The 12,912-nt window shown below is 35.0% G+C and overlaps 1 protein-coding gene across 1 annotated transcript; it reads left to right on the top strand.

Annotated features, from left to right (window-relative positions):
* The first annotated feature begins 6,803 nt into the window (after positions 1-6,803).
* LOC136979287 (tubulin glycylase 3C-like) lies at positions 6,804-12,307 on the top strand. The gene is made up of 6 exons (XM_067275228.1): positions 6,804-7,005; positions 7,144-7,214; positions 9,099-9,217; positions 9,303-9,426; positions 9,501-9,647; positions 11,723-12,307. Exons 1-6 carry the CDS (start codon positions 6,903-6,905, stop codon positions 12,155-12,157), a joined length of 999 nt encoding a protein of 332 aa, XP_067131329.1. The 5' UTR covers positions 6,804-6,902; the 3' UTR covers positions 12,158-12,307.
* Positions 12,308-12,912: the final 605 nt, after the last annotated feature.

Here is a 12,912-nt window from a genome sequence, read left to right as displayed (position 1 = left end):
GAGTAAACATTCTTTTCATCTTAAATAGCTATCAGTATAACAGTAATTAAGGTGATATTTAATGAATTTTAAGCTGTATGAAAACACAGGTTTAACGTGACGATTTATAACGCACCTTTAAATATGCTAGAAAATAAGAAAATTTGTAAATATATAAAGTAAAACATTGAGAATGATAATTATAACTCGGTGAAATTTTCCTTTATTACTGATTGTTCTCTGTCTTCAGTGAAGTACAATTTTAAATGTAAAAAGCGTAAATAAATTCGTGGAAGTGACAATAAATGAAAGAAAGATAAAAAACTAATAACGAATTAATTATTTTCAGTTTTTTTATTTTTCTTTAATCGTATTGATATATTGTTATTTCATAAACAACTACGTATTAAAATGAAAAACCTTGATTTTAGCTTTACTTCTAGAAAAACAAAACTTAGATGCTGAAATTTTTATTACAATGGGTTCGAATTTTACTTTTAAACAATAGAGGAATTTCGATAAATATTCCGCCAGATTAATTTATGGAATCATTTTTAACGTTTTGCATGTTGAAGCAAGGAATAGTAGCCTCAAAAGAAAGGCCATCTCTGCCTGGGGAAAGTGTTATCTTTTGATCATGTTCGAATGGACAACTAAAGTGGACACATGCAGTAAGTCCAAGGAACAATCCATTTGTGAATTTGTTAAAGATTTACATAAACTACTGTTTCACCCCAATTGTACAATCGACTGTCATCAGTGTTTCTGCGCTGTGTATATTTTTACCTACATTTGTGATGTGAAATAAATACTTGCAGAAAACTTTGAATGTGATGTTTTATATTAATATAATATTATCGTTTAATAATATTTCTAAAGACTTTCAATCAAAGAGCCTTAACAAAATTTATTCTATTGTTTAAACGTCACTCACTGTACAATCATTTCGTTTCCAGTTTCCTGGTTTACTTAGAAATGTCAATCAAAAATATTTTTTTGAAAGAGGAAAAAAATGAACATTTACTGGTAAGTGCTATTAATATAACTGTCTTACCTTGAAAGGGAAAGTTGTATAAAATATTTTTTAATAGAAATATTACTTTGATTTCAAACAAAAATCAATCTTAAAAAAACAAAACAAAAAGTGAATGCACGTGACAGTAAACCGGATTCCCATTTGTCTAATTCTTTTAAATACGTAGAATTCGCGGACCTCCATCCATAATGGACATCATTCACCCAACATTTTATATCCTTTCAACGTATTATTATATTTTACCACTAGGAGCCCGAGACATTCCCTTAGTGGGCGTTCTTTATAAATTTCATGATAATTAAAAACCATTATTTAGTGTTTTTTAAACAGTCTATAAATACTTTAAAATAGTTTAATTTGTTTATTTACCTTCGCAGGTAACATTCGCTAGGCGCCCCTAGTGGGTGTTAATTTAAATAATAATTTATATTGTTAATATAAATGTTTGAAATATGGCACACGATAGGAGCGCCTCTAGTGCCCGTTTTTGGAATACCGCTACGCCGACAGACGGGCGGACGGACGGACAGCCACGCGTTCAATGGGTTATATATATAGATTCTATAAAAATTATATTGTACACCCAAGTGCCTAACCACTCAAACTTTCCTCGCTCGTTGACATTAGTTCGTCCTCAAATATTTATACAGATCGACTCGGAGGTCGGAATTAGCCTAATTACAAATTATTATAAGATTTGTTTATCGCGGATCCGGGTTTGGAATTAGCCACATCTGATAATTTTCCAAAAATAGATTGATTGGTAATGGCATTGTCTATTGAAGATAATTCACATTTTACTAGGTATTTTTGGGGAAAAGAAAACAAGCGGTTTCTACTGTTTCTGCTCGATACACAAACACACGATGACGGCAGAAAATTCACTGAACTTATTATCTTTTTTGGTTCGATCCCACAGAGAGGGATCCGATTTATGGCACCTGGAGCCGGCTATGGCATCATGCACGCTGGCTCTCATGGGTAATTTACAATCACTTACTAAATCAACAAAATATTTTTTGTTGATTCAGTAGGTGAACAAAAATATAGATTAAGTAATACTATTCATTTGATTAATAAAGAAAATACTAAATATTTGAAGAATGCTTTGGTAATTGCAGGAGTTGTTTACAGATTGTCGTGTGCATGTACAGCCAAAGAATATTATATAGGAAGAAAACCGGAAACAGGATAGAAGGAACATGAGGCGGCAATTAGACTAAAACGAATCGAATATCCATGGCATCAACATTGTAACATTACAAATTGTATAATTGATAGAAATAATATTAAAATACTGTATAAAACGAAAATATTGTAAAAAGACGTATTATCGAACACTACTGCATCGTAAATTATGTAAATACACTTAATGTCGATTTTTCCGTCCGATGGCGAGATTATTATTAATCAAATTGGAGACAAGTCTGCCCAAGAGGGACCACCATTTATTTTGCGTTTCAGACTAAAAACATACACATATGGCGACAGGCCTTCCTTTTTACGCTTCATGTCGCCAGTAGTAAAAAAGTCCTTTAAAGAAAACACAAACATCCAGTTAAAACTAAAGGAGTCGGAGTTCCAGCAGATAAAAAGCGGAAACACCTACTGGCCGGATGGTTGAAGAGAGACGTCTGTATGTCACCGACTCCTTTAGTTTTAACTGGATGTTTGTGTTTTCTTTAAAGGACTTTTTTACTACTGGCGACATGAAGCGTAAAAAGGAAAGCCTGTCGCCATATGTGTATGTTTTTAGTCTGAAACGCAAAATAAATGGTGGTCCCTCTTGGGCAGACTTGTCTCCAATTTGATTAATAAATACACTTAATTTAAGTATTGGCGTATGTCTAGATGCATGCTGGGATACTGTGATCGAGTATAAATGTACTAAGAATGTAAAACGTCCTATCCACTGATGAGGCCAACAGGCAAAATGCATTTGGAAAATATGGTAAGAAATAAATATTAAATTGAAATTGTGATCCACCTCCGCGTTAAATCTCTCGAAATCGGATAAAAGAGAGAAATTTAAACTCGTTTATTTTGGAAATATATTTTTTTTAGAATTATTATTTTAACTTATAACCGATTCCATTGTTTTTAATTTTAATTTTATAATTTAATAAGTTTGAGAATACAAGAAACGGGAATAGAGAATTTGAAACAGCAGATGGAGAGATTGAAGAAGGACAGAAATTATTTCAAGTGTTTCTTGCGTGAACAACATACACCTACAACATTACAGTTACCAGCATCCATAAAGACCAGTATTCGATGTAGTGACGTAATAAAAATAGAAAGATCGATTATAAAATCAGCTTTAAAGAAGAAAGGTAAACAAATATTTTTAATAACTAAAAAACTTAAATTAACCAGAAAGTTTGATTAGCCTTCGACTGCGGAAAAAGAAGAATGGTTAAATAAGTTAATAGTAAATTTAATAAATGTCGATGTGCCGAAGGATTAACTACGTCTATTCTCATATGGGAATAATACGAATTTACCCATATTTTCAAAATCAATTGAAATTGTGGCCGAGATAAAACACGCTATTTAAAAATTCTAGGAAAACAAGAAGATAAGAAACAATGAAGAATAAACCTAAGTAAAGAAAAACCTCCAAAAAGGTAAAGGTGCATATAAAGAATATATAGCAGATAAGAAAGCAATCGGTATAATTGGTAAAATGAATAGATTATTAAATTCTTTAAAAATAAACATTATCTATCATCGAAGCAGATAAATCTTCTACGCTTATAATACTTAAAACTTCAGAATTACAAGCGAAGGAAAAGGAAATAATATCTACTGATAAATGTGAGCCTTCGCACAGAGATCCAATAGAAGAAATTAAAAAAGAATTAACTAAATTGATGAAAGTACAAAGAAAAGATTTTACGACTCAGGATTATGAGAAGATATTGAATTTTAATAATGTAAGAATTCCACAACTTAATATTACACTTAAAACCCACAAAGTTGGAAATGTTTATAGACCATTAGTAGATTTTAAAAATTCTATATTATATAATTTAGAAGATTATTTAAAAACTATTTACAGAGTATACCAAATTCTAAATACAGTATAAAAAACACAGATCAGGTAATTTACGGTTTGAAGGTGTGGATGTTTAGAGACCAGTTCCACTTAACAAAAAAAGAAGAAAAGGGACTACAGGATGTGTGTGTCTTTGCTGCATGTGTTTACTTGAAAACCTTGATGTATCCTAACTGTGTACCAACTTTCAACTCTTAACCGTTTGAACTCTGAGCTTAATAATAATACTGTAATAATAATAATCATATTATTATTAACCCATCTCGATTATATTATAATCTTGTGAGTGCTAATAACGAGTAAAATATTCATTAAACCCGACCACACTGGAGATATGTCACACGACCCCTTTTATGTCTCTACCCTGTCGACCTTTAATAAAGAACCAAAATTTAATAGCATTAATGCCCTTTATACACACGCTACTGTGCCAAATTTTGTTTCTTAAACTTTACTCATTCTGAGGTATTGTTTAATAGTTCAGAACAGAATAAAGAAAGTAAAAAAGAGTCGGAGTCGGGGAGATTTTTACGACTCCGACTCCACAGCCCTGCGCGTCACACTCGATTAACTGTCATTCTCAGAGGCGAACAAATAGTGGTGTAAAAATAATGTAGTGTATTAGGAAATAGGGACCAAGTTGTTCATTTTTTGACCGATCGCCATAGTTTTCCTGTTAAATATAACAGCAAAGAGAGCAAAATCAACTACAATACACGAGTCATCAGAAAATCATCACAGCGAGATCTTAGGGCCTGCTAACGTGGGACGAAACCATAGCAGGCCTTAAAGCCTAATATTTATTGGTAAGATTATATTTGAATATATTCACAATCGATTGATTTCGTTTTTTCGACATTCGATCAGCATACAGTATTTCATAAAATATTAGCGAGGTTGAAACCGAAGTTTTAAACGCGAAAACGTGTCCGTCAGACGTTAAGCGCCGCATTCCTGTAAGCCTAAAAGTTTGACAATGGTGTTTGGATAGTCAGTGGAATCACGCTCGACATTTTAAACGCCGTTGTCAAACTTCTAGGCTTACGGGAAAACGGCGCCAAACGTCCGACGTATATACGTTTTCGCGCTTAAAACTTCGGCCTCAATCTCGCTATTAAACAAATTTGATCAAATAATTCAAGACAGAAGAAAAGACATGATGAATATTTCACGAAGATTCGCAAGGTTTCTTTTGGGTATACTATAGATTACTCCCTATGGAATTTCAGGACTTTGATTATATATTTGAACTCAGGGGACCGAGACGAGTTCAACGGTACCCTATTTTTGGACCGGAGAGAAAAAAAAAAGTTATCATACTTTTTTCCGGCGATCGCGCGATGATAGGGAGTCGCGTCGCTCTCCGCTGAGTCGGCCTCGCTATCGCGATCGGGAGCCGCGTGCTTGCCGTTAAAATTGCCTTTAGTAGGTGTTTCCCCCCTTTTTTTACTTTGTTCATGAACTACCGTGAATCGATCACTAGTTTAGCACATGGCGGCGTGTGGTGGCTCCCATACGAGAGGTCAGTCGGGCCGCCATGTTCGCTGCCATAAGTAACATTAACCGAAATGGCGATCGCGCGATGATGGGAAGTCACGTCGCTCTCTCCGCTCTCGTATCGCGTGTTTAACGCTCCGGGAGATGACCGTAGTCCGTCGTCACGGTTTGCAGACTTTACCGCAAGATGGCAATACTAGCAACTACGGTGCCGTCTGCATGAGAGCATTAAAAAAGTATGGTAACTTAAAAAGTGTGATAACTTTTTTATTTTTTCGTCTCTGGTCCAAAAGTAGGGTACCGTTGAACTCGTCTCGGTCCCCTGAGTTCAAATATATAATCAAAGTCCTGAAATTCCATAGGGAGTAATCTATAGTACACCCTTTATTTTATAAAATTTTATACGTAGAACCTGTTTAAAATCGACCCTGTACAAACGGAAACCTGCCTAAACGGAAAATAAATCTAATAACAGAAAGATTTCTTATTTAAAATGCTATTGCGTAAAATATGCGGAAAGTCTGTTTAACGCAGAAGTGGAAGACATTTTGAAAATCGATTGTATGACAGCTTCTGTAAAACGGAATTGTTCATCGTAACAGCAGTTTAAATCATAATCGAACTCTCAGTGATAAAAGGTATTGTATCTCTTTTTTTTCTGCGAAGATTGTATTTTCGTTGTCCTGGAAAGTAACAGTGACGATAAATACCGCTGTTCCTCCCCAATTCTCTAGAACTTAGACAATTAGACTTAATTTGTGAAATGACAAACCTCTGTAAAACGGAAATCCTTCAAAACGGAAAACTAACCGGTAATGTCGTGGTCCGTTTTAAACAGGTTTTATTATACAGTATAATATGAAGCACGTATCACAGGATATTTGATACTGTACAAGGCGCAAGACTTAGTACTGAATTTTGAAAACAGAAGTAAGAGTGTACATTTATCGAGTCTGCTACCACTAAAAGCGTGAGGATCAAGGAGCGAAAGTAGTTGTCTGTACCTTGAATTCTTACACTTCTGTTTGGTTATGCACACGATCTCCAGCAGATGGCGTTAAAAATCTAATGCTTTAGCTACAGAAAAATCGTTTTCCCAAAATTCTCGAAAATTAAAGTAGGTAGAACAAGACAGCTTTTGTGTTACAACCCTATTGAATTCTTCTATTATGGACAAAATTATAAACGCTCTAAACAAACAGCTTTGACAAAACTGATCTCTAGGATATTTGGGAAATTCGAATTATTCGAATTTAAATTTTATTTCGAAGAATCGTTTCGGTTTAGAATTATAAATAAGTGCTTTTCTTATTTGCTCTTTACGTTCGAAGGATGAATTATGCACATTTCCCTGCCAAACCGACCAGTTCCCTCTATCTTCAACGAAGATACCAAATTAAACAGCACGAAGAGCATTTGGAGAGGATAAGAAACGGTTGATTAACATTAAATATTATAATTATATTTATTAGATATTTTAATTGTAACAAATTCTAAATTTCATATATATATATATATTTTTTTTTATCTGGCCAGAGGAATTTTATAATTAAATTTCGTGTTTTCTTCGCAGCAAAGTCTGTAGTAGATAACAAGCCACCTGCCACATTCTGGCACATGCGTTTAAATTTGAAAAAACTGCAGGTAATTATAGTAATTACTTTAACACGATTAGAAAGTAATAGTAGAAGTTTTTCCTATGGATAAATGATTAATGATTATTTTCATATTGATATGTCTAATTATAATCAGTCAAATGTTTTCGACTCTTCAGTTATAGAAAACATTATTGAAATTCATTCTATCAATAAAGAGAATAGGACTAAAACTTATATATATATATATAATGGACGTGTTTGTGCCTATAGTTCACTCTGCAGCCAAAACTACACATCGCACATAAATGGTGTTTGTGTGTGGTAGTAGCCCCAAGTCTCCCATCGTGCACTATGGTGGTTGCGTCTCGATAGCTATAAGGGTGTGGGAGATATGGGGGTTGAAAGTGATTGACTTCGAAAATGTATGACGCTTCAATCGAAATGTTCCAGTTTTTTCTAGAAAGTTCCAGAAACTAGAGGTGAAATTTGGTACACAGTTAGGGTACGTCATGAAAACGCACACTAAGAAGGGATGTTTCGAAATTTCCCCGCGGGGAGAGAGGGAGAGCATTATCCTGAAGAACGGCTTCTACTGTACTATTTTAGATGCGATTTTTTGTTTTTAATTACGTTTAGTCTTAATTGAGCACTTAGGGGTATTAAATTGATAACATTTCAGACATTGTTATAAATATTTTTTATATACTGTATTTCGATTTTTTAACCAAATGTTCGAACCGTTTTACATTCGAATTTCTTTTTGCATATTGGTTCGATTATAGAACGACCAGCGGGTGGGCCCGGCGTTGCTCGGGCAAAATTAACGATAGTGAAGATTAAGATTATTACATTATAGTCAACCTTACCCGTTTTCACAGAATGCAAGAATTGGGTTTCCCTGTTTCCAGACTAATTAGAGAATTTTTAGATGGGTCTAAAAATATGTTCGGTTTCCTGCAAAAACGAAAAAAAACTGCATCTGCGTCTTGCACGTCACTTTCTCTTAACAATTGGATTGTTACGTAACATTTCCATTGTTGACAATTGCATTGTTACGTAACACTTTTATTGTTGACAATTGCATTGTTACGTAACACTTCCATCGTTACTTGACACTTCCATTGTTGATGGAAGTGTTAAGCCTTAATCCTGTCCCTCTCCCCCGTGGGGAGGAATTTCGAAAAATCCCTTCTTAGTGTGCATTCTCGTGACATACCCTAACTCTGTACCAAATTTCAACTTTCAACTCCTAACCGTTTGGACTCTGCGCTGATTATTATTATTATTAATATCAACTCGTCTCGATTATATACATAGATTGTAAATGTTCCAGAAAATTTATCAGATTAAAAACAGTTTGTTTGATTCTCAGCAACTCTCATCATTCTCAGCGGTAGGTGTTAAATAACAATTAGGCCCTATTATGGTTGTTGAAATGTTGACTGTAAATAGGGTTTGCTTGCAAAATCCACGCGAGCGAAGCCGCGGGTAACAGTTAGTTTAGGTATAAAATCTTTCTCAATAATCATAAATCAAGTAATTGTCTCGTCTTTCTTATTTATTATAACAAAATGCATAAATTCGATGCCGTAGAATGAGGTCATACTTGTAATGATGATCTTGGAACCCATTTCTCACTCTATATCAGGATTAGATTGGATTATTTGTATATTGCAACGTGACATGTATAGGACTTTTGTGAAAAACTAGCCCCTATTGAGTCAAGCCCGTTGGTTCCACATGGCAGTATGGAAAACTCCACATGGCCAGCCCGTTGCCGAAGCGCGAACCCACAACCAGTGTTCAGTGGTTCTATACACTCGGCCATTGGCGACAGCGTTATATCGATTCTTTGGGATTCTTAAACGTTTGGCTCGCCTTTCATATTTAGAATTTTATGTAAAATTTAATTAGCGACGTTTAAATATAGAAAGAACAAGAGAGACTTTCGGAAATTCAACAAGAGAACAAAATTTTGCTGGATAAGATTGCTACAATCATGAACCAACCTTACACGGAATTTTCTATAAACCGTTACGAACATAACAGGTGATATGGCAGGTTCTGATTCAATTACTTATTAAATTTCTTACAAGAAAAATGATTTAAAATGTCCGAAATTTTCTTTTTAAAGTTTAAATTTCCGTTCGAGGAGACAAGAAATGATGAAGATAGGTTATGAGAACATCGTGCTCTTACATAGAATCTTATCAAAAAATGGAGAATACGATGTACTAAAATGGGAAAAGGATTTTCGTGTGAGTGGCCTTTGTTTTCTTGAAATATATTATTATATATTTAATTAAAATTTCTTTGAATCTTTTGGTTTTAGCGTCATTTAAATTATCGTCAGAATATATTAAAATTTCCTCATAACTGGAGGCAATTGTTAGCTAAAGAAGATGAAGAACGTGCAGTTTATAGGAAGAAGTTACGACGATTAACAGAATTGAAGAAACGTTATGCCGACGCTACTGATGTGAGTTATTAATACAGGATTTTCCATAACGTTACACATATCAGTGAATTTTGACCTTAAACACGCGGATTTCACACAAATCTTAAAATATCACTGGATTTTTTTTTAAATACGAACATTTTATGCATATTTTAGTAACCACGTGCTGCCAGATGTGATAAAATATGATTAAGAACATTTTTAAAAACTTTCAGTCCTGTGGGCACTAAGATCTTTATCAGAAAGCCCATTATGAATTCGGCTAGGCCCATAATGGGACAGTCGGGTGGTGAAGAACGAGGCCTAAAACATATCCGGACAGACCATCCCCGAAAGATTCACCCTAACCGCCTATCGCGAATGCCACCCTAACTGCTTGGCCATCACGAAATGGGTTTATCAAGTCTACTTTGAAATTCACTTTCACTTTCCCTCTTTTACTTTCTACGCTATTGTGTATACATAACAAAGGAAAGTATTGGAATTGTGTCAAATTTGATCCTCCGAGTTTTTTGTAAATTCCCACGTTTTGAGACTTCAGAACTCCAAAAATGTCTAAAAAAACGACAAAAATTTCGTGGATATGGGTGTGTGTTTAATTATCAGTTTCGTTTAATATATCCTAGATTAAGAAACGAAATTTGGCATGGTAGCTTGTGTATAATGGGCATTGATGCTATTAAATTTTGGTGGTGAAAGGTCAAAGGTGTAGGGAGATAGGAGTCATTTATCATATCTCGACAGGGGTCGGATTTGATGAAGATGTTATTCTTTATTAACATTTACAATTTTTAATAAAACTCGTCCTTACCTAGGAATTAAGCTGTTTCTCATTCGATTATAATTAAAACTAGGACGGTTTTGTCGTATCGCGATAGAATTGAGGCGAAGTCGAAAAGAAAGAAGTAATCCTTGCACTTGTTAGACACGGAAAAGGCGATTCTTGTACATGACGGTCTCCACGAAAAAAAATCTTTGCACCCGCCGGTCACGAGAAAGGCTACTCTCGTAGTCTGCTGGTCACCAGAGAGGCGATCCTTGTAGCCTGCCGGTTACGGGAAAGGCGGTCCTTGTACTGGCCTGAACACAGAGGGATGTTCCTTGCCCTTACCGACACGGAGAGACGATCCAAGAACAAAGCAATCGTTGGCAATGCCCACCAGTGGCGATGTGGATAAAACCTCTGAACACTGGTAGTTGGTTGTGACTTCGCGCCTTGCCAACTCGCCTGGAAAACTCCAAGCAAGCCAGAGTTGGCTACGAGTTTTCCAGGTTTTATTCACGTTAGTAACACCTAAATAGGGAGCCAGTTTCCCATAAAAGACCTCCCGAGAGGTATTCCCCTTCGGCAGATTGCCCAAGTGTCGCGTCGCCATATGCGAATAAAACCAAAGCTAAAAGCAATCCATGCCAATTGCTTTGTTTTTGTGCTCTCTTCGTTTTTTGCGTATATTTTCTGTTAGGTGCAGGCAATGCTGTTTTCTTATTTGACCACTAAATTTCATTAGGCGGGCAAAAGGAACACGGACATTGTCACTTTCATTCCACTTTATATCGATAACGAAATAATGGACCATTCAAATGAGCATTCAAATATATTACATTTGAATTGCTCATGTGATAACAAAGATATGTACACACAAAAACTTATAAAAATATAAAAAGTTTTTGATAACAAAATCTCTTAACAAATGGCGACACACTCAATTTTATTTATTGTATTAATAACATAAAAGTTATTTTTAAATAAAATCCTTGGATAGTTACGCAACTCGTTGTTAGAATTTTTTCCTGCTTACTGTCTTTCCTTAATCTAGAGAACGGAGTTAAATAAATAAAAGACGATACCAAATATGGAAACCTTTGGGGCAGGAAGCCCCGGTTAACTATATAGGAACTTCCGATGAAAACCGAAAGTCACGTTATTTCAATTCTACTTTTTATGATAAATTTTATAAATGGTGGCCTAAAAGACAGTTAAGTGAAATATTTTTAAAAACACATATACGAATTAAGTTATTTTTTGCCCCGTAAATTAGTATTTAGATTGTTATACATTAGATGCATCGAAATGAGTTTTGCATATTTTTCTGCAGCCTGTGAAGAAGGTGCTGAAAGTTGCCAAGAATAATAAAGAGGTGAAGAAGAATGTTGACAGAAGGAAGGTCGTTTCCAAAAGAGATTTCAACAAAGAGTCGGATAAAATGGATGAAACGAAGAAATTTCACGACAATTCAGAGTGCAGTGAAGAAAGAACAGATGTCGACGAAGAAAGTACTATTAATGAAGAATCAGATGATTATGAATCTGATACGGAGGAGGTAGTAAGTGATGGGGAAGTATCTAGCAGCGAAGAAGACATCTTGGATCGATTAATTGCATCTTTAATGAAGGGAAATGATAATGGAATGTGCGATTCCAGTAGAAAATGCAGAAACAAACAAAGACCGAAAACCCCGGTTTATCAAATCAATTCCAGTAAAAATTACAAATTTAAAAAATTCATGAAAACAAATCGTAACAAAATCTGATGGGAAAAAATTAAAGAATTTCCCAATTTACCCTTAAAAATTTTAAATGCGTAAAATTTATTTATTTTTGAATTAAAAGTTATGTAATAAATATTTAAAAGTTATAAAATGTTACCGCTTATAAAATAAATTAAAGTATGGGAATCAGTAATGCTCATAAGGGATTTTTACTTTTCCCTCTCTAGGAAGGTCTTTTCTCAAACCCATCGTGGGTTCGAGCTCCACCTCCGAAAACTTTCAAGAGTTTTCGAGCCATCGGGATTCGATTTCCAGTCCCCAAAGCACTAAACCAGACGACTTAATTAAATACTCAAAATCCAACAGAGAGAACACGAGAATCTTCTGAGCCCAGTCAAGTCCCTTTCCTCAAAAGGAAGGGCCCCTAGTTCCCACCCAAAGAACGGAGAGAGGCTTTCTTCATCAACTGCGGAAGAAGAACACTACACAGTACATACGTCTTCATCTCCTTAGCCTTCCTCCAACTCCAAAACCTCAAAGATCTTCATTTTGTAAAAAAACTTCTAAAAATATATTTAATTGCAATGCATTTCAGATGGGAGACCACATCCCAGAAGAGAGCAACCTCGCCGAACCCGTAGAAGTCTCGAATGAAAGGCCGTCGGGTCGAAAGAATCAATAATGAAAAGCCCCGTCTAAAGGGCCCCAAACAGCCCTCTAGATAGTTGCCATTATTTTGTGTAACAGACAAATAGGCACACATTCAAAAATACAAGATTAAATAATTAATGAAGTAC

This window comes from Centruroides vittatus, unplaced genomic scaffold (assembly GCF_030686945.1).
Source record: "Centruroides vittatus isolate TY-2023 unplaced genomic scaffold, ASM3068694v2 contig_602, whole genome shotgun sequence".
Taxonomy (NCBI): domain Eukaryota; kingdom Metazoa; phylum Arthropoda; class Arachnida; order Scorpiones; family Buthidae; genus Centruroides; species Centruroides vittatus.
This window is presented reverse-complemented; position numbering and strand designations above follow the sequence as displayed.

Bases quoted from the DNA above. Each gene is read 5' to 3' on its own strand.
- LOC136979287 (XM_067275228.1), top strand. From the start codon at position 6,903: ATGAATTATGCACATTTCCCTGCCAAACCGACCAGTTCCCTCTATCTT. The intron at 7,006-7,143 runs GTTGATTAACAT...TTTTCTTCGCAG, and splicing joins TTTGGAGAGGATAAGAAACG to CAAAGTCTGTAGTAGATAAC. The intron at 9,218-9,302 runs GTGATATGGCAG...TTCTTTTTAAAG, and splicing joins AACCGTTACGAACATAACAG to TTTAAATTTCCGTTCGAGGA.